We start from the raw sequence: 21,141 nt of genomic DNA on the forward strand, positions 1-21,141 counted from the left end.
TTCATGTCCTTGAGCAAGGCACCTAACCCCCTGCTCTATGTGTGTGTTCACTGCCCCTAGTGTTTGTGAAGAATTGCTCACTAGTGTGTTTGTCTATTCACTTCCACGGATGGGTTAAATGCAGAGAAGTAATTTCCCTAAGCTTATGACTAAATTTAAGGTGTTTCTTTTTCTTTCTTCTTCTTTTCATATTTCAGAAGATACAAAATCAGTTTTATGAGTTACATGTACCTTCATTCTGGCCATACACTGTTATAGTAAATCAAATTTAAACATACTGCATGCTCTTTTCTAAAGCAACAGCACATGTGCACAATTCAGACTTACTGTACTATATATACTGCTTTTATACACGGCATGTACAATGGCATGCTGTTTATTATAAAGTACTGTTACTGAATATACAATGATGTTTACCTGTACATACATTTACTCAGTCACCATTCCTTTCAAAGGGTACTCAGTACAGCTGTTTCATGCTCATCTGATGTATTTTCAGTACCTTGTCAATAGTTGAGAGGCTGACTGAGTGTAAATTTTAAAAGACATTCTTGTCTTCCATAATGACACTCTGTATCTCCCTTTGTTTAATAGCATTGCTACAAGTATACATTACTACAGTGCAGAGTACATTGTTGGACTACACACCTGTTCTCTCTTATTTCTTATTTCATCTGCAATGTAACTTAATCATTGGCCTCTTCTACCTCTTCCTTATCCTTACTCCTCTTCTTATTCAGCAAATTTATTTGTATAGCGCTTTTTTGTGATGTCACAAAACAGCTTCACAGAATTCCAGTAAAGATAAAGTTTTAACATGAAATGTAAAGAATGTATAAATCACCCAGGAGAGCAAGCCAGGGGCGACAGTGGCTAGTAAAAACTCCCTCCGAACTGAGGAAGAAAGCTTGGGGGGGAACCAAGGCTCACAAGGGGGACCTATCCTCCTCTGGTCAATCTACTGGTAATAATAGTAGCCTATTATTAATAATGGCCCTAGTAATAATGGCCCTAGTGCCTGGGTGTTTTTGGGGTTCTCTGTTCAACAGAGAACCTGTCTAAAACATTCTGACTAACATAAATAAAGATAATGTAAGAAAAGGCAGGCAGCTTTACAAAATTATTTTCACGATTAAATCAAAACGTGTCCGAAATGAATGAGAAACGTCTTTTATGAGGTGCACAAGTAACTATATGATGTGACGTTTGAACAAGTCATTTAAAGAAATTCAATTCTGATCTGAGAAAGGCTCCAAAGCGACAGAGAAAAACTAACACTGACTCTATAAAGAAATTATGGAAAGGGTAATTTCACGGCAAAAATAGGACTGAAAAGGCAGAGATTCCAGCTACAGAGATACCAATGATATTGCCAGAGAGAGAGAGAGAGAGAGAGAGAGAGAGAGAGAGAGAGAGAGAGACTCCGCTTGCGGTGTGGAATGACAAATCAACCGAGCAAATTCATTAATTTTGGGTAAAATCCAGACAGAATTCAACGTTTTGGCGCCGGCTGCTTAATGCTGACTTCGCAACGCTTCCTTATTTCCAATTAGTACGAAACGTAACCTCTCTGCCAGGGTTAGTATTTAGTGTTTAATTAGCGTGTAGTACATGTGCCCCCTCCCTCCCTCGTCCTCATGTCTATGGTTTCATTAGTGCTTTTATTTTGAAATAAAGTGTAACTCTGGGGGAGAGTCTATAGAGAAAACCCGCTAAAGCTGCAGTTTGCGGACCCAGCCCACTATGAGGAGCGGTGCAAGCGTGACACCACGCAGTCCGCTGTCTACTGTGGCCAAGCTCTCTGAGCGAACGCTAAACCTAGCCGCTGCCTCCAGTGGACATAGGCGGCTTAGTAACGGCAACGGTGGAATTTGGAAACCATAGCAACAGCGGAGGTAACGTTAAGCTTTGTTTACTGACGGTTTATGCGCGTGGTATTATTGTTGAATGTGAACACGAGCTTTGGTTTGTTTAGCTAATGTTAACACCTGATTCTGGTTATCGGGGTACGGGAATAACGCTGAGAAGAACCCCATATGTGTTATTGATTAACTACAGATATGTCTTGTGGCTTCACGTCCTAGAACGCACCCTTGTATAATTGAGTTATACGTTAGTATCTTCAATAAATCAGCTTTGCTGTGACATGGAATCGCATGAGGTTCAGTTCACTTCACTGTACATGCAGAGGCCTTCACCAGGTTTCTTATGCACATACTAATTTAACGTATTAACAGTGTTCATCTCAAGGGTACCTTTAACAGCGGTCTCTGGCACTCGTAAGAACGAAGGTAAAGTTATGCATGTTTACTCATTTATTCGCGTGGTGAGGGGGGGCTAAATGCAGGCTTAGACGTGTTTAGCTAACGTTATAATAGCTAACCACCTGCTCGGCGGCCTACACTACATTTCCTATACACCGAATTTAACACAGTTGCTGTATTCACCACAAGTTTGGGATTAATCGTGTAACAAGTGACCTCCTCGCAACCCACACGCTCCACGTATTCAATGCACGCGCGTTCTCTACTGACGTCAGGGACACCTTTGATGGGAACGTGCTAGAGCTGAAAGATTGGGGAGAAAATATGTCATTTTGATTGTTTTTGTCTCACTAATATTGCTATAGCTATTTAGCTTTCATTTACATTATATGAATAAATTTAGATAAAATTTAGGGCACAACGTGCCACGCTGTTGTGATTTATTTGTGTTATATACATAGCATTGTTTGGTTGCTTGGTCCAATTTATATTTATATATATATATATATATAATTATTGCAGTATCTTACAAGTACTTGAGGAACTAAACATCTTGGTAGGATTGGTCGTTGCAGTGATAGTTACCAATTAATATTTTGCTTTTAATTATCACTTTATTTTTATTTAAACACTTTTACTTTATTGTAAATACAATGTATAAATGATTAACATGTTTCTATTATTATTCTGGCAACAATTATTGTCAGAGTGAAAAAAATGATAACAGTAATAATAGTAGTAATGCAGAGCATTGGTTGTTTATAGTTGTTTTTATTCAAACAGTGTCTGATTGTCTAATTCACTTGCATGATTACAAACCAAAGTTTTTCTTCAGGAATTCATTAGTCAAGATAATGGTTATTTATGTGAACACTCCAGCTTTGTGTGGCTCTTCAAAGAATGTTTCTGAAAAATATATTTATAATTCTTGGCAGAATTAACAAGGGTTCTGCCATATATATATATATATATATATATATATATATATATATATATATATATATAAAGGTTTCCTTATAGGACTAAAATAAGTTCTGCTGTTTTCAAGTTATATAAAAATTTTGTTTTTCCAAGTAATCCTTGGAGGGCCAGGTTAGGTTTTTTTTTTTTTCAATAATATGCAAATTAGTTATTTAAAAATCAGACAATGTGATTTTTCTGGATTTCTAATGTAGTGTAGTGCAAAGCCAAAAACCATTCTATGTATGACCTTTGAGTCCTCATGTGGAATGGCAGGAGAAACTCATGCTACTGTGATTATATATGGACTTGGGAATACTTTAGAGAACGATTCACACTTAACATAATTCAGGATACCTCTGGCTAGCCTCCCTACACCATTATGGACCCACTGCCAAACCGGTCATGCTAGAGGATGTCACAGGCAGCAGAATATTCTACACGGTGTCTTTGAGCACACGTGACAGACATCACAGAGTCTAGTGTGAACCTGCTCTTATCCGTGAAGAGCACAGGGCGCCAATGGCGAATCTGCCAATGTTGGTGTTCTCTGGCAAATGCCAATCCCCCTGCACGGTGTTGGGCTGTAAGCACAAACCCCACCTGTGGATGTCAGGGACTCATACCACTCTCATGGAGTCAATTTCTAACAGTTTGCGCAGAAACATGGATTTTACTGGCCTGCTGGAGGTCATTTTGCAGGGTTTCTGGCACTGCTCCTCCTGTTCCTCCTTGCACAAAAGAGGAGGTAGTGGTCCTGCTGCTGGGTTGTTCCTCTCATATGACCCCCTCCATGTCTCCAGGTGTACTGGCCTGTCTCCTGGTATCTCCTCCATGCTTTAGACACTGTGCTGACAGACACAGCTAACCTTCTTGCCACAGCTCGCATTGATGTGCCATCCTGGATAAGCTCCACTACTTGAGCAACCTGATTGACTTGGAGTTACATTGTGTTGTTTAAGTGTTTTCCTTTTATTTTATTTTTTTTTTTGAGCAGTGTATGTGCTACGGTCAGATGAGAACATGTCTCTGCTTGTTTTCACAAAAAATGTATTCAACGTCGAGTTTCCTGTGCAAAAATGGACAATCCAAACTGTTATCCATAATGAGTTCAAAAGTTCTGCTATCTGCCATCTGTCATAGTATTGGGGTAGATGATTTTGACTTGTATTTGAAAGTATCATTTGATTTATAGCTTTTAAAGAGACATCTATGACAATGTAAAGTCCATGATTATTTTCAGTAAGAAAATTCCAGGCCTCATTCTGCATATGTTACAACAGCATGGCTTTGTAGACATTGTTTATGTATGCTTTAGGGGCAAGTATGCTTGCAGTCCAGATCTGTTTCCTATGGCACATCATGAAGAGGAGTTTCAGACAACGGCAACTACACCGTTGAAAGTTTGTATAAAAACACAACAGGAAAACCCCACGCTTGCAAAACTTCAAGAATTAGAATCTTCAGTTCCCAAATTATTTAAAAGTGTAATTTTAAAAAAAGTGATGGTGATATAACACAGTGGTAAACATGTCAAACCTTTTTCTGAATGTGTTGTAGGAATGAAATTCAAAATTGGTTTATATTTAATAAATAAATATCTGGTCAGTTAAAACACTGAAAAACATTTATTTGTTATTTTGTCAGATGCATTTAATATAATGAGTATTAACAAATCTCCAAACAAAGATGCTTGTTTGTAATGCATTTTACAAAAAGTACCAACCTTTCCAGAACTGGGGTTTGTATTTCTGTGTTTCGGCTTATATTTTAAGTGTGTGTCTCAAACCTAGAGTGAGTTACTGACTTGCTCTGAAGAGGGTAGCAGTTCCTTTGTACCTTTTGGAGTTAATATGATTAAAAATATATATATTGTCCTGTAATGTGCATTTGCTTTGTTTTTTACACAATAGCTGAAACAAATGGTGTAAAAGCTCTATCCTTGTTTTAGAGGTTCGATTAATATTTTTAAGGATAGAATATAAAGAAGGATTTGTTTGAGACAAATAGAAACAACACAGCTGTCCCTCAGCGGCCAGCATGTCAGTCTCCATCTTCATCCCCGTGTGTTCCTGCAAGATTTGCCCTCCTGTTCATTAATCTCTGGAGACTTCTCTGTCAAGCACAGATAGTGTGTGGATAAACGTGTAGGTAGAGATTTAATGTTTAATGCAACCACTGTGCAAAATAAAACGGTAAAGCACGTCTCTGCTGTGTTGCCCTCATTCTCAATTCTGTCGGTAATACTAATCAGACACGAGCCACAGGTAGCTGTGGGCAATATGGCCCTAAAATAATATCACGATATTTCAAGTTTGTTTGGCGATAAGGATATTCTTGGCTATATGAAGAAAACACTGAAAAATGCTTTTATTAATTTCAAGAATGCATCAATGCAACAAAATAAATGTTATATTAATATAAATCATATTGAATTAAATATATTAATAGCATTAAGTGGTTTCATTTATTAAAAGGTTTTATTTTACTGCCAATGCAACAATTACAAATATAAAGAAGTGACAAAAGAAATCTGTAAACATTTGCTTTCATTGTAAACAATAGTAATTTACCAAGATTTTGATTTTGTATAAAATAATGTAGTATAAAAATCTACCCCACAACCAAAGTGCAGAAAATGTAGTGTGTGCATATAAACAGCAAAAAGGAAACAATTATACACAGTTTTCACAGTAAATAACAAAACAAACAAAGAATAGTTGCTCTGCTGAGTCATTATGCAAACAAGTCACAATATCATGATTATCACAATATAGATTTTTTTTTTTTTACTGTTTAAAAAATTATGATGATATTATCACGAACAATTCAATATGGCACAGCCCTAGACACTGGGCCTTTTTCTGGTTTGCCACTCTGACCAATCCTGCTTTAGAGTGACCTTAGGGCTGCCCTCCCAATAAACATATAGACCCTGTTGAAGAAAATAAATGTAATAATGTGGAAATAAATTAATATAAAACTTGAAATCCAGAAAATGGCTCAAGACATTTGCATGTTATACATGCAGGTTTCTTGACAAAAATGTATTTATTTGACTGTTTATTTATTCATGTATTTATTTATTAATACTAATGTATTGTGTTTTTATCCTCCCATATGTGGAAACCTGTTCATCCCACAATTCTTCTAAAGTTAAGGGCAAAATAGATAATGTGTTGAAATAACATCTTCTAGTTCTCTGTGAAGGCTGTAAGGATTTGATGTGTTTTTGCCACAAGATAATTAGTGAAGTCATGTTCTGATATAGAGAACATATATAGTTTTTTTTTTTTGCATAAAAACACTGCTACTGTTCCACAGCCCAGTTCTGCACTGCTTATTGTCATTGGGCATGGTGTGTACTTCTTGTGCACAGCATATGTCTCAGTATATCATCCTTTTTATGCCAAATGTTTATATATGTCATCCAGAAATGCTAAAATGATTTGTTTTTATTATTTATCAACATGAAAATTCATTTTCTAAATATTATCCTATTCCTATCAGGGATATATCAGGGGTAAATAATACAAATTAATTAAGGTCCAGTTAGAGAAAATTTTATGAAGCCAAGGTCTGGAACATAATGTATAACTTGCATTACGATCAGTGCCAAATCCTACATATTGAAATAGCCTTGTAATTATAGCATAATTTTATGTAGTCCAAGGACAGCGGTGTCTGGATTCCTGCCATGTGTGTCACTCACAATGTGTAAGTGCCAGGTGAGTTACAGCACTCACAATGCACAGATCTGATTGGCTCACGTGTGACATGCAGAAACATGTGATTAGTTTGTGAGTTTCCTGGACCGCTAAACCTGAACAGTAATGACTAGAAGAGTCACACCACTTAAAACACACACTATTCAAAATTAAACAACCCTTTATAGTTTATCAGTTATAGGTCTGGGTCTATATATGACATATGACCCCTGCTCTATATGTTAAATTATTATTAAAAGAATTACTCAATGGCTGTTAACAGTTATAAGTTATGTGTCTTTTATTTTATTTTATTTTTTACCTGTTGACTGATTATCACAAAAATACTTTGTTTGTCTTCTGTAGGAAAACTGCAAGAATGATGGGAACTGAGTAAATAACACTGGCATGAGCACTGCATACCAAGATGCTTGGACTTCAGGAAACAAGATCTGCTGGGACTCCCTCCAGCAAAACATACAGTTGTGTGGCATGCTCTGCCACATTTAATGGCTTATCATCTCTCTTGGTACATCAGGCATCTCATGCAAGTGAAATTTCTGACCAGAAAGCAGCTATGTTGCCTACATGCAGGCTCTGCAGTGGCTTGTTTGCAAGCCCAGAACTTCTTCAGAAGCACCACTGCATGGTATTGCCCCCATCTGTCACACAAGATGTACACCCATGTGACTCTGTGCAAAATGTTATTGAATTCAGTACCATCAAAATAAGTGAAACAACAATGGAGCCACAGTTGTACACAGTAAGTAATGAAATGTCTGAGAATAAAGGAATGTCTGAGAGTAATGAAACTCCTGATCTTGCTGAGATGGACGGTAGCCAGTCTGCCCAAGCCAAAATCCACTCTAAAGAGAACTTGCCTTCTAATTGCACTGATGAGCAACTTCATCAGAACACACAGGATATTTCAGAGGGGAACATATGTACTTCGCATTCATCACATGTGCAAAGCCCCATATCACAAGAACATCATGATGAAGGGTTGCAGCCATCTGAGTCACTTGTAGATGCACAAGACCAATCCATTAAAACTGATATTGAAAGTTTAAAAGGTGAGAACGCATCTGTTCCTCACAGTGAAGAACCACCAAATAAACGCAATGATGAAAGCCAAGACTCTTTGAAAAAAAACTCACTGCTTAAAATGCTTGCATCAGCTTACATGAGTCGCAAGCAACCAGCCCAATTGCAGTGTGAGCAAAGCATGAGGACTCGACCCCTACGGAAAGTATCAGCAAGGGCAACAATACTGTCTCAGACAGTAAAGTCATCCTCAAACTCTGGATATTTCATTAATCACTTAAGACAGAAGGTTGCAAAATATGGCCTCAGCAGAGATACTTTCAGACAGCCTTACAACATACTTAATGTCAAACATTCCAAGAAAAAAAAAAAGAAGAGGATTATGTCTACAACCAAAACATTGTATCCTGTGGTGGCACTTGAGACTTGTCAAAAGCTTGTTAGGGACAATATTGAAGGAAAGCATCAGTGTGGCGTTTGCCGCAGAGTTTTTCAAGACGTGGACAGCTTGATTATGCATCATGTCTTGCACAAGAAAGAAAGGGTCAAATTTTGCCGCCGTTGCAGACAATATTTGATGTGTGTCATTTCGGTTCCAAATAACCACATCTGTTCTAGCTTTAACACTGGATTAGCCAAACACTTTTCATTGCCATTGTCCAACAGTCCTGGTACACAGCACCCTCCGAAATTATTTCGTTGCACATTTTGCAATCGAAGCTACACAAGAAGGCATACCCTTAAGAAACATAATTGTCAGTGGATAGCCTCTCTTAAGCAATCTGTATCCGAAGCCCAAGATGATCTTAGTATAGACATTGGGGAAGGTTCTAGTGCAGAAAAACAACTTGATCAAGTAAATGTTGGAGTGAACACGGTGGGGCTTCAGCAAGTAAAAAATGAAGAGCTCAGTGCTGATTCTTCTGTGGAAGAAATTTGCCAAATGTCAAAAAATACCCCTTTCAATTCTGGAGTTCGGCTAGTGTCAGCTAAGAGTTTCCCACCCTTTTGTCCTAATGTTTCTAAATTACGGTCCTTACCAGGGCAAGGCAAAGAAACAGATGACTCCTTAAGTGAGAGGAAGTGGACTGTGCCCTTGGATGATGCTGAAATTGATATTATAGATGAAGAAAAACCTGTGGTTGAGGCACAAATGAAAAACACTGATGATGTGGTGGTTTTAGAACCCATTGTAAAATGTCAAACCAGTTCAGCACTGTCCAGTAAAGATTTTCAGGTTTATATATCTGCTAGTGGTGTAAAACGTTTTTCATGTAATAGGTGTCAGAAAAGCTACTCCCGACGTTTCACAGTAAAGCAGCACCTTAAGATTTGTGGTGCGAGAAAATTATTTGAACACCATTCTCATGGAATGCCTAATATCCTTGCAAAAAAGAAAAGGTTTCCATGTTCGATCTGTGGTACAGCATTTACCCGCAAAGACAATATGAACATGCACCGAAAGAGATGTATTTCACTGAGAAATATGAACTGTCTGGAGGGAAATAAAATGTCTGAGAAGAAAAACCAGGCATCCCGGGAAAACATATTTGTATTGCCCCCAGTTTCTAAAAATGATGTCATACAGAAAGACAGTAAAAATTCTGAAAGTGGAAGTTGGGGGATTATGTCATTACCATCTGTACTGCCCAGGAAAGTGACTTGTGAATGTGGTGCTGTGTTCACTTGCCCTAGGCTTCTCTTTGAGCATCTGCAAATGCATGCATTGGAGTCCTACATTTGTTCTTATTGCGGTGAAAGTTTACCGTCTTGGGCTGCTTTTGAAACGCACCAAAATCTACATTCACCGTGTGGGCAGAAAAGTTCGCAACCACAGCTACAGTCTCCACTAAAGCAGGTTGAACAACTTCAATCATCCATGCAAAATCAGAAGAAACAGCCTCAAACTCTTTTAAAGTCTCAACTGAATCATAAACCTCTCAAAGATCCAAACATTTGTCCCAGATGTAAAAAGCCATTTGGATCACGTAAGTCTATGATGAGACATCTGAGGTTGAGCTGCAGAGGAGATATGGCACTCCAAAAGAAATACTCTTGTTCCCGTTGTGGTATGACATTTCAAAGTCCATTAACCCATAAGGTTCATGTTCAGAGCAACACATGCATGCCTTCTTTCAAGCCTATCCGCTGCCCTGTGTGTGTGCGTTGGTTCAGTTGTGTGGATGGACTCAAAAGACACTTGGTCTCACACAGTAAACAAAAGGTTTTGATGTGCCAGATCTGTGGGCATAAGTGCTCAAGAAATGAGGATCTTGAAGAGCATAAAAGGACAGTCCATGACACAAAGGAACCTGCTGGGTCACCTACTATTCAGTCTGCACACGTTTCACAAAGCAACCCATCAAATATTTTTCAGTGCCAGATCTGTCAACGGAGTTACCCAAAACTCCAGTCTCTGAAGGACCATTTTAGGAAAGTCCATCGAACTCAAGCTCTGAACAGGTTTGACACTGGGGCTTCAGGACTTCAGCCACCAGTTGGAGTTGTACAGCAAGTGCAGTCTAAACATTTTCAGTGTCACATTTGTTCGCGTATCTACCCAGATTTACGGTCCTTGAAAAATCACAAGAGGAGGGTCCATCGTATTCTAGGAAGTGGACTTCAACCATCAAAAGGAATTGTCCAACAAAACTATTCCAGTCTGTTTCAGTGTAACATTTGTTCACGCAGCTACCCGGACTTGACGTCCCTGAGAAACCACAGAAGGCGGGTCCACCGTATCCTAGGTGGTCTTGAGGTGTTCAAAGGAATCATTCTCCAAAGTCAGGACAACCCATACAAGTGTCAAATTTGCCACCGTAGTTATCCTGATATTAAATCCTTAAAGAACCACAGAAGGAGAGTACACCGTATTTTAGGGGATGTACCAGAGTCCGCAAAGGTTTCCGTTACACATGTGGAACCATCAGAGATTAAGCTGGAGCCTCCTGATATCACTTCACCTCCCAGTGCTTCTTCTGGGACTGCAGTACAATAGAGGTGCTTCAAAGAATATTTCAGCACCGTGCTGGATTTAGTGGAGTGGATGGGATAAAACTCTGTTAAAAGAAAAAACAATTTTATTCTCCAAAATTCAAGATTCAAAGTTTCATTGTTATGAAATGGCCCAATCAAGTGAAACTTACCCAGTCAGAATTGTTCACAGTGGATATATAAGAAGCAGTAAACTACAGTGGATATAAAAATCTTTTCTCTATTGTAGAGAACATTTTTTTAATATAAAAAATGGAATCAAATGGAAATATTTCTTGATTTTTTTCCACATTTAATGTGAACTTAAGTTATTAAATAAATAGTAAAAATAATCTGAAAATTTTAAAGATTTAAAAAAATGTAAAACTTGCATTAACCTGGTTGTATAAGTGTACACCACCAATTAATTAAACTTATGTTGAGTGTATGCTTTGCGTCATTGTTAACATGGAATGTTAAATTCCTCTTTATTTTAGCTTTCTACACCTCAACGTTTGTATTAAAATTGACTGATATTTGACTAAACATTCATGATTCCCTTTAATTTTTATTAAGCCCATTTCACATTAAATGTGAAAACATTCTGACATGGTTTTTATTCTCAAAAGAACCTGATGTGTTTAGAGCACTTGTAGACTTTTTTATATTCACTGTACTTCAGTACAAAAAATTTTCTAGACGAACATGCAGAGAGTTCTAAGGCGGATTAATCTACTCAGATTTGTCTTTGTAGATTTATTTTATTCTTTATTTATCAGGGTAATCATACTGGGATTGAAAATATCTTCTACACATGGGCAATGGCCAAGAAGGCCACAAACAAATATATTAACCCCTCTGATTACAACACACAATAGATAATTAAATAAAATCATCAAGAAAAGGCTATAGCGGGTATGCAAGTGGCTTCACATTGGTTAACTAACATTCTAATATGGAGAAGAGATTTTGCAACTGATTTTATAAAAATACTGTGCGAGAAATACTTTTTACAAACAAGCATATAATGACAAAAAGAGAAGAAAATGCATTTGCAATGAAGTACGCGGTATGTTGACACACTTCAGACAAAACTGTAAACATGTGCTGCATGTGAATATATCTCTCCGAGTTATGCTGTACACGTGACTGTCAAAACTGTCCCAGTCTTTGCAGCTATTAAACTTTTCAGTGCAGCTCATTCCTTCTGTGTTTTACCTGCAGTGTACCTAAGTGGCAGTGTGGTGGATTGCTGTTAAGTCTAAATGTTTTTAATTTAATCAGATCGCCCTTTTCTGTCTCGGTTTCACTGTTTGTATTGAATAAGATGGTTCTCCAAGGGGACAGTGGTTCTATACAGAACCATGAGCACTCAAAAACCATTAGGATGATTTCAGGATTTCCTGCATTGTGAAAACTTTGAAGTATAATGTAAATGGTTTTATATTTAATTTAATCTGTAAAATCCTTTCAAAATGCAAAGAATAGTTAAAATATGCAAAAATATGTTGTTGGTGTGCATGAATCTATACAGAACCATTATTTTTGACTGAATGACCATTTAAAGAACCATCTTTGTAAGAGTATAGTAAATGCAGCTGACTGTTTTGCCAGTCACTTTGAGGTGGTGTGTTTCCGGCAGGAAAATGACGTCAGTTCATATACTCTATTTATAACAACAGCAAGCATATTGGTACATTTCCTAAACCATTCAGTACTATTTGCCAGCAGTTGTGGCAAATAGTATATATGGAACACTTTTTTTAAACAAAGTATTTTGTTTCATGATCATTAAGGCATAGTTGTAAGAAACGGATATTATACTGTACATTCAATACAACCAATAGATTTGAAAGACCCTCTGCTGTTGTTGGGGCAGAACAATATATATAATGGTATCATCCGTATTAAAGTGTATCTTAGCATTTACAACATCTCTTCAAATATTATTATAACAGTATGACCACCTCCTTGTTTTTACACTTATTGTCCATTCTCTCAGTTCCATTGACCTGACAGTAGGACTTGTAAATGTAATTGTTCAACAATTACAAATTGAAGTCAATCTTTTGCTCTGCATACATTTTGCCCCCTTTCACTTGGTTGTTCAATGGTCAGGACCCCCATAGTACTACCACCAGAGCAGCTATGATTTGGGTGGTAGATCATACCCAGCACTGCAGTGACACTGATGTGCGGGTTTGCTGTGCTGTTATGAGTGGATCAGACACAGCAGTGCTGCTGGAGTTGTGTCCACTCATTCTCCACTCTAGTAGACACACCTACCTTGTAGATGTAAAGTCGGAAACAGAAGCCCACAGTTGCTGCTCTGTTTGTGTTAGTTGTCCTCTAGTCCTTCATTAGTGTTTACTGGACACTGCCCACAGGAAACTATTGAAGAATTTTTATTTTATTCAGGGACTAATCTTAGTACAGCAGTAACACTGAGAGGTTAAAAAAATTCCAGCAGCCCTGCTCTCTCTGATCCACTTGTACTAGCACAACACATCAATCACTGCAGCGCTGATGATGATCCACCGTGAAAATCATACCTGCTCTGTGACCCTTGAAGAGCAGGGTGAAAGGGGCAAACAAAGTATGCATAGCAACAGTTGGACTACTGTCCATAATTGTCGAATTACAAAGTGATCCTTTGTGGTCACTGGAGCTGAGAGAATAAACAATGAGTTTAAAAACAAGGAGGTGGTCATCATTTTATTGTTGAGTTGTATATATTCTAAATGATAAAAGGCCAAAGATGGAACCCTGTGGCACACCAAATTTGACAATAACCTTTTCAGAGACAACAGACTCTGAAAATAAATGTTTTGATCTGTTATTAAGAATGAACCATCTTCTTTGTTTTGCACCGTCAGACAACCCAGTACTAGCAAACTGAAGCAATAAAGTATTGTAATTGACACAGTCAAAGGCATTGGATAAATCTATGAATAATGCAGCATTATTTTTTTTGTTAAGAATATTGATTATATCAATAAGCACTTTAGCTGTAGTTGTAGTACTGTTTTTTTAAGCCTGGCTGGAAATGTATTTAATTAATTACTGCTTTTTTAAAAACTCTTGTACTTGATCACTTACCAGAGATATAAACATCTGGATAAAATCAACAATTTTGAAACTGGATAATACATCTCTAGTCTAGATGGTTCCCACCTTTTTAGCAATTGCAGAACAAGGGCAGATTTTTAGACTTCTGATAAAATTTTTGTTTCTAGTGACAAAAGTAAAATTTAAATAGCGATAACATGTACTGCCCAATTGTAGGATGTTGGGTTCTATTTCATCATGTCCTGCAGGATTTATCTTTAGTTAGTAAGTTACATACATGTAAGTAACATGTTTAACAATATCAGCACAAAAACTCAAAAATCAAGTCTGGATGTACTGGTCATTTTGGATTGTAAATAAAATTGCATTTGTGATGTCAACATTGCAGCATATGCAAAATATTGAAATATTGGATTTCCTCTTTGTGTAAAAGTAAGGAAGTAGATAGATTTGGACTGTTTTCTTGCATATGGATTTTTTCTTCAAGTTGGAAAGTAGTAATAGTTTAGATTCAGTATAGCTCATATATATTTGTTATATAAATTTGATGGCCAGTTAGAAAACGGATACCTTTTTGCTTGTTTCACTGTATTTGCCTTGGTTTTAAATGTATAATTCTCTTTCTCTCTCTGTCTTTCCCTCTCTCTGTGTGTGTTGGCAAGTGCATGTATACCTTACAAAAACTAAAGAACAAAGCAAAAAACATTGTAGATAGTTTTTGTTTGTAAATTCAGTGCATTGTTAGTGTATCTGTTTTAATTAAATGTTTTGAAGCCTCAGAACAGACTGTGTCAATAAATGGGGTTCTTCCTTTATTCTCAGTTTTATTTTACTACAGTGTATATACTTATATACATAACAAATGTGAATTGATAATTCACATATTATACTTCAAATATGTGTGGGAATAAAGATCAGGGTACTGAGTTAGCTAAGGCAGAAACTGGATTTTGTGTTTGAGTAAAACATTTCAGTGTTGATTTATACATGTTTCTTGGCAGTGGCTGATTTGGGTTTAAAACGAGGTAACCAAGGGCCTTCAACATCATAGATCTTTCACCATACTTAACAGTGGGCATAAGGTTTTTTAGTGTAATCATCCTCTTAAACCCACATTTAGTAGTGTTAGAAAGCTTAACTATCATGTCACCTGACGATAGTACACAGTTCCAGACAAACTCCAGGTGTTTATTTTGTGGTTAGATGAAAGGAAAGCTTTTTTCCAGCTGGCTATGTGGATATGTTCCAGCTTTCTGCAAAAACAGTCAAATAAACACTGCACAGTCAGATTCAATTTGCCCCAAGAACTGAGATCATAGCTTCATCCAATGAGCTATAGTTTGCAAGACTGTCTAAGCTAAGGAAAGTACACTACGGATGTCTTGTATTTGTAGACAAATGGACAGTGGGTTGCTTCTTGGATGAGGTGAAAGCCAGCCATGGGCTTTGTGTGTAGAAGCCTTCACTGCTCTCATGACAAGAAACACTGAACAAAAAGAAAAAAACCTGACCACTAAGCTAGCTTCTTTCCAGTGAGCTGTAGTGGAACTGGGCAATGTGACAGAGGTGAGCATGTGAATGAATTAATTGCTAGGTCAAACGCATGTTTGTGAAGGATATGTCCTGATTAATTGGCTCTGTAGAGCTTTGTTACATGCTGTGGCTCATGACCAGATCTGTAAATATTAATGTGGCCCCCAGGGGGAAAAGTGCTCCTTACCCCCTTACTAGTAATATTAGGATTACTTTATTTTATTTGCCTCTCTCATCATCCTCTTCACTGTGCATGGGGATTTAACTTGGGCCATTGTCCAGACAAGTTTTCCACAGTCCCAATAATTTGGAATACTTTTTAATTGTGTCCCTAATTTATATAATAGTGTGTAAGTAAAATGTAATATAAAATCAAAATACTGTGTGGCAAAAGGTGTTCCCACTCAGCTATGCCTAAAATTTGGTGTAACAAAATGGGCAAAAAAGCTATATAAACAGGTATATCAAGGGAAATGTCAAACAGCCAGTATAGACATTTCAAAGAAGGGTGCCTTAATAACAGAAATACACAGAAAAAAAAGCAGAAAATTGAGTTTGTGGGATTGACATATAGCCAAATCTAAATGCAAATAATAAAAAAACACAACAGCATTAACACCTAAACAAAAATTAGGTTGCAAGGTCATAAGTAGCAGTAATGGAGAGGGAATGTGGTTGGATGGAAGTGATATTTAGTGACAGATTCTGAATCTGTATTGGCCAAGAAGAGGATGTGGAACTATTTCTCTGGAGCAGTTCTAATTAAACTAACAGAAGACCACCCAAAGAAAACCTTTTACAAATTTCCCCACCTGTTAATGATATATCAGGAAATTGGAAATTCTTGTATTGTTTTAAATGGTGGTAACTGTCATCTCGTGTTAATAAAATCACTTATTACACATTATTGCCTCTTTGAACGATATTGCAATATTACCCCCCGACACTAGGGGAAGTGTTATAACGGCTACATTCACCACACAACTTCTCAGCGCTGCAAAAGGAAAGAATGGGAGGGAGAGTGGTCTCCAGTTTTAATATTGGGCGCATTATTTTTATTAGCTGTTTATATCTCTAGCTTTTCTTTTTTCATATTAATTTGTACGTTTACTGTCTGTGGAAAAATATGGATTCATCCAGTGTCTGTAGTGGGTCCTTATCAGACGACCAAGGTAATAATTAAAAATAAAACATAGGAATGCCATCAATACCAAATTAATTCCTGCGTTTTCAGTATTAATGTGGACAACACACTGAGCTGTTTGTTGTTACTGTCGATGTTAATTCACATATTATTTCTATGTAACATATAATGAAGCTGAATTTGGCTTCGCCTTCGAATTTTCTGTTCCACCTTAACACCAGAATGAAGCTGCAGTAATACTTAAGGTGGAACGGACCGTTTGATTAAGAATTGACGTGTACGCTGAAGGTAGCTTAAAATAGAAAGGTGTAAGACATCAACAGCGTGTTTTTGTCTTGTTCATATTTTAACCAGATTATTTTTTTTAACAGCAACTACTAGCAGTCATCGCTAAACGTTATAACGGGGTTAGGTGTATCTTTGAGCTGCTTCGAGGAATAAGTGTTAAGGCTTCATACAATGTAGTGATTTATACTCTGAATGCCCCGGTAAACCCTGACATACCAGTCTCTAATCATTAAAAAGTAAAAAAATACAATATAAAAGTCAGTCGGCGTTACGCAGTTAAAAATAAGAACCGAGAAATAAAATATGCCAGTATTTGGAAGAAGATTCTAGACACTCCCGGCTGTGAGACACGGCCTGTGCGCTTGTTCGTTAAAGATAAATTTCAAATGATTTTCTCTCTGCATGTTTGTTTTATTAAGATTTAAGGAAAGTCATTCCGTATACTGCATCATTTGAGTGATACACCATACTGCTAAAAGTATTCACTCGTCTGCCTTTCTACACATACGAATTTGAATGACATCTCATTCTTAAAATATAGGGTTAAAAATTATTTCTGCAGTTCTAATAGCTTCAGCTGTTCTGGGAGGGCTTTCCCCAAGGTTAAGGAGTGCGTTTATGGGACTTTTTGACCACTCATCCAGAAGCGCATTGGTGAGGTCAGACACTGATGTTGAACAAGAGCTTTGCAGTCTCTGCTCTGTTTCATCCCAAAGGTGTTCTGTCAGGACTGTGTGCACGCCAGTCAGGTTTTTCCACACCAGTCTCGCGCATCCATGTCTTTATGGACCTTGCTTTGTGCACTAGTGTGCAGTCATGTTGGAACTGGAAGGGGCCATCCCCAAACTTTTCCCACAAAGTTGGGAGCATGAAATTGTCCAAAATATATTGGTATGCTGAAGCTTTAAGAGGAACTAAGGGGCCAAGCCCAAATCCTGAAAAACATCCGGACACCATAATACATCCTCCACCAAACTTTACACTTGGCACAATGCAGTTAGACAAGTACCGTTCTCCTGGCAACGGTCAAACCCAGACTCGTCCATCGTATTGTCAGACAGAGAAGCATGATTCGTCACTCGAGAGAACATGTCTCCTCGAGTTCAATGGTAGTGTGCTTTGCATTGCACTTAGTGATGTAAGGCTTGAATGCAGCTCCTCTGCCGTGGAAGCAATATGTAGTGATTGACTGCGCGTCCTCTGTGCAGTATGCACCTCAGCATTGCTGACCCCACTCTGTCATTTTACATTGCTGTAGTTCCCAATTATTTCGGCGTTGTTATAATACCACTGACAGTTGACTGTGAAATATTTAGTAGCAAGGAAATTTAATGACTGGACTTATCGCGCTTGAATTCACTGAGCTCCTGAGAGTGACCCATTCTTTCACAAATGTTTGTTATAGCAACTTCCTATGGCCATGGAAGTGATTGGAAAACCTGAATTCAGTAGTTTGGATGGGTGTGAATACCTTTGGCAATATTAGTATATTTGGTTCTAATTCTGGTCATGGTAACTAGGTGATGCCACAAAGCAACTCATCTGTAAACCTAGAAATTTATTTGAGAGCTGGAGGTATTAAAAAAACATTTTAAATACTTTGTAGTGTGTCCTTGAAGAATACAGATAGACCAGTTGATTATAGAAAATTGCAACAGATATGGTGAAATATACATATTTTATTATTAAAATGACCCTGGAGTAAATTAATTTTTGTGCATGTCAACAATCAAAATAGGTTCCAGTTTTTAAAAATCTGTGAAACTCCTTATTAAGAGAAAAACATTTGTAAAAAGCTGTCACGGAACATTAAAAAGGGATAATGATCAATATCAACACACACTGGAAGCCTTAAAGATATCTAGCATTATTCTCCTTAGAAATGTGAAATTAAAACAAGTAGAAATGTATAAATTATTCAAGGATTAATTTCACTTCTCTTTTCTCCAGTAGATGTTGCCCAACTGATAGAAGAAGAATTCCAAAAACAAATACTTCTGGACAGCAGTACATTGGGAGAACGGGAACAAACAAAAGGGAACGGTTTGGATCTTTGGGACAGTCTATGGCAAAATGTTGATCCAGTGGTTGATCAGCTGGTTAATCAAGCGGCTAAGCCTGTTTTTAATCCTGTCTTCTGCTTGTCTTGTGACACAATGTTCTTGAATAAGCTGACACTTGAGGAACATGTGTGTCCTTTCGTCAGCTTCATTTGTTTATGTGGTATAACTTTCAGCAGTTATCCAGAGATGTTGACCCACAGTATGTCCCACAACAATAAATCAACTTATGTAGTGAATCACAAAAGTGCAATCCAGAACAGGATAATTTCTGTCAAACAGCAAGAGGTGAAACTCAAGGTTTTGGAGCAGACAGCGAAGGACGCCGGCATCGTTAAGAGTTCTGTTCCACTGTCCCACACTTCACCTTCTTCCACAACTAGGTATGTCAGTGGAAAAACTGTGAACCTTTGGAAGCGTTTTAGGCCAATAGTGAAGTTGGAGACTATTGAGAAGTTTCACAGTCAAAAGCCATGCAAGTGCTTAATTTGTTCAGAAGAGATGTGCAATCAGGACATTCTCATTGAGCATGTCCATGTCACTCACAATAGCATCTGCATATATGGCTGTAGTCGGTGCGGGACACTGCTTATTGGTAGTATTCCACCAAAAATTCTCCACAGGTGTGGCTCCATTCACAATGCTTCTTCCAGAAAGTTTACCACTGGCAAGATTCTGAGAAACCCTCTAGTTGCTGAAAAACTTTATATGCCTTACGCTTGTCCTTTCTGCAATCTGAAATTCTGCCATCAAGTGCACCTTAGCAACCACATACGATTTAACCACACCAACATTTACAATCAGCAAGAAGACAAGTCACAACTAAACAGTGCCAAAGGTGTGCAGTCAAGTAGTCCCTCACAAACTCAGAAACTGAGGTGTGCCCTTTGTGGAAAAATGTGCGACACTCTTGAGATGTTGGGACAGCACTGGTGCAAGAGAAAACTGATGCTACTCAAACCAGAGATGGTTGCCAAGTTGATCTCTGAAAAAGTTCCCCATAAATTTGGTTCTTCATCATCAGGAGAGAGTGGCAGTGGCGAATTGACATTTACATTTCGAGGCATTAGCAACATGAAGACATATGGTCACAAAAAGCTTCTGACAATAAAAACAGAGCCAGTAGAAGTGAATCTGATGATGACCCAAACAGACTTTTCTCAAATGATGCCTATAAAAACTGAGCCTGACATGAATGACAACGATAATGTTTTGGAAAAGGCCCAGACGGAAAAGAATGGACATTTATACCAAAATTGCAGTGCTCCCAATGGCAACAATCTGAAGTACTTGCTTAGCAGCATATAGCTGTGATTTTCAGTGTTTCAGGAACATTCTATTCATTTCTGGATGGTCCATATTGTGCAGAATCTTGAATTGTAGAAAATGTGATGAATTCATACGTTGTGTACCATATTCTTTAGTTATTCACAGACTATTGTGAGTGAAGAAATTCCAATAAAAATATATTCCCTTGCCCAACTAGATTTTCTTTTTCAATGATCCCATTGTGTGTGACATTTACTCAGTGTATATTTTGCTTTCAAACCATGCAAGTGTTAACAGACGCATAGTCATTATTCCAAGTATACAATAATATGAACAATTTTTCATGTGATGTTGATAGGATTCAGACATCTGAAGGTCTTTTGTGTCTAAAGCCAAACTCACAGAATGCTGTTACATGAAATCAATATGAATACAATGCCTAATATCTGAGACACTTTAATCAGTTTTGACAAGTTTTATTTTAATTGATGTATGACAAGTACACTCTCAGAAAAACAGTCACTGTGGTAATACTCTCAATGGTACATATGCTGTCTCTTTAGTAAGGGAACATAATTGTTCCTTATTCTAAGTGTAACTTTTAAATTGTGTTGATTTCATACGCCCAGTTTCATCTCTGGGACATATTTTATTTTACACAGTTATATATTGAAGGGTTACAAATATGAACCTCTTCTTCTAGAGAAAAGAATGTAAAACCACTGTTGTATCTTTAAAGGTACATTTACACTGTTTGTACCATTAGCGAAAATTTACCTTTTTTTTTTTTTTTTTTTAGCTATTGTACATAGCATTGTTGGGCAAAAAAG

The 21,141-nt window shown here is 37.5% G+C and overlaps 2 protein-coding genes across 6 annotated transcripts; both read left to right on the plus strand.

The window, feature by feature from the left end:
* Nucleotides 1-1,734: 1,734 nt before the first annotated feature.
* On the plus strand, nucleotides 1,735-20,579 carry LOC136708308 (zinc finger protein 354B-like). Of its 5 annotated transcripts, none has more exons than XM_066682777.1 (3): nucleotides 1,735-1,895; nucleotides 7,298-7,580; nucleotides 18,936-20,579. In XM_066682777.1, exons 2-3 carry the CDS (start codon nucleotides 7,520-7,522, stop codon nucleotides 20,348-20,350), a joined length of 1,476 nt encoding a protein of 491 aa, XP_066538874.1. In that variant the 5' UTR covers nucleotides 1,735-1,895; nucleotides 7,298-7,519; the 3' UTR covers nucleotides 20,351-20,579. The 5 variants fall into 5 exon arrangements, with proteins under 5 accessions (XP_066538874.1, XP_066538877.1, XP_066538878.1 ...); XM_066682780.1 differs by having other exon boundaries at nucleotides 1,738-1,895; nucleotides 7,298-7,694; nucleotides 18,933-20,574; XM_066682781.1 differs by lacking the exon at nucleotides 7,298-7,580 and having other exon boundaries at nucleotides 1,738-1,895; nucleotides 18,936-20,574.
* im:7147486 (uncharacterized) lies at nucleotides 7,701-14,787 on the plus strand. Its single transcript, XM_066682776.1, has one exon. The coding sequence runs from the start codon at nucleotides 7,707-7,709 to the stop codon at nucleotides 10,971-10,973; it is 3,267 nt and encodes a 1,088-aa protein (XP_066538873.1). The 5' UTR covers nucleotides 7,701-7,706; the 3' UTR covers nucleotides 10,974-14,787.
* Nucleotides 20,580-21,141: the final 562 nt, after the last annotated feature.

This window comes from Hoplias malabaricus, chromosome 10, assembly GCF_029633855.1.
Source record: "Hoplias malabaricus isolate fHopMal1 chromosome 10, fHopMal1.hap1, whole genome shotgun sequence".
In the NCBI taxonomy this organism is placed as follows: domain Eukaryota; kingdom Metazoa; phylum Chordata; class Actinopteri; order Characiformes; family Erythrinidae; genus Hoplias; species Hoplias malabaricus.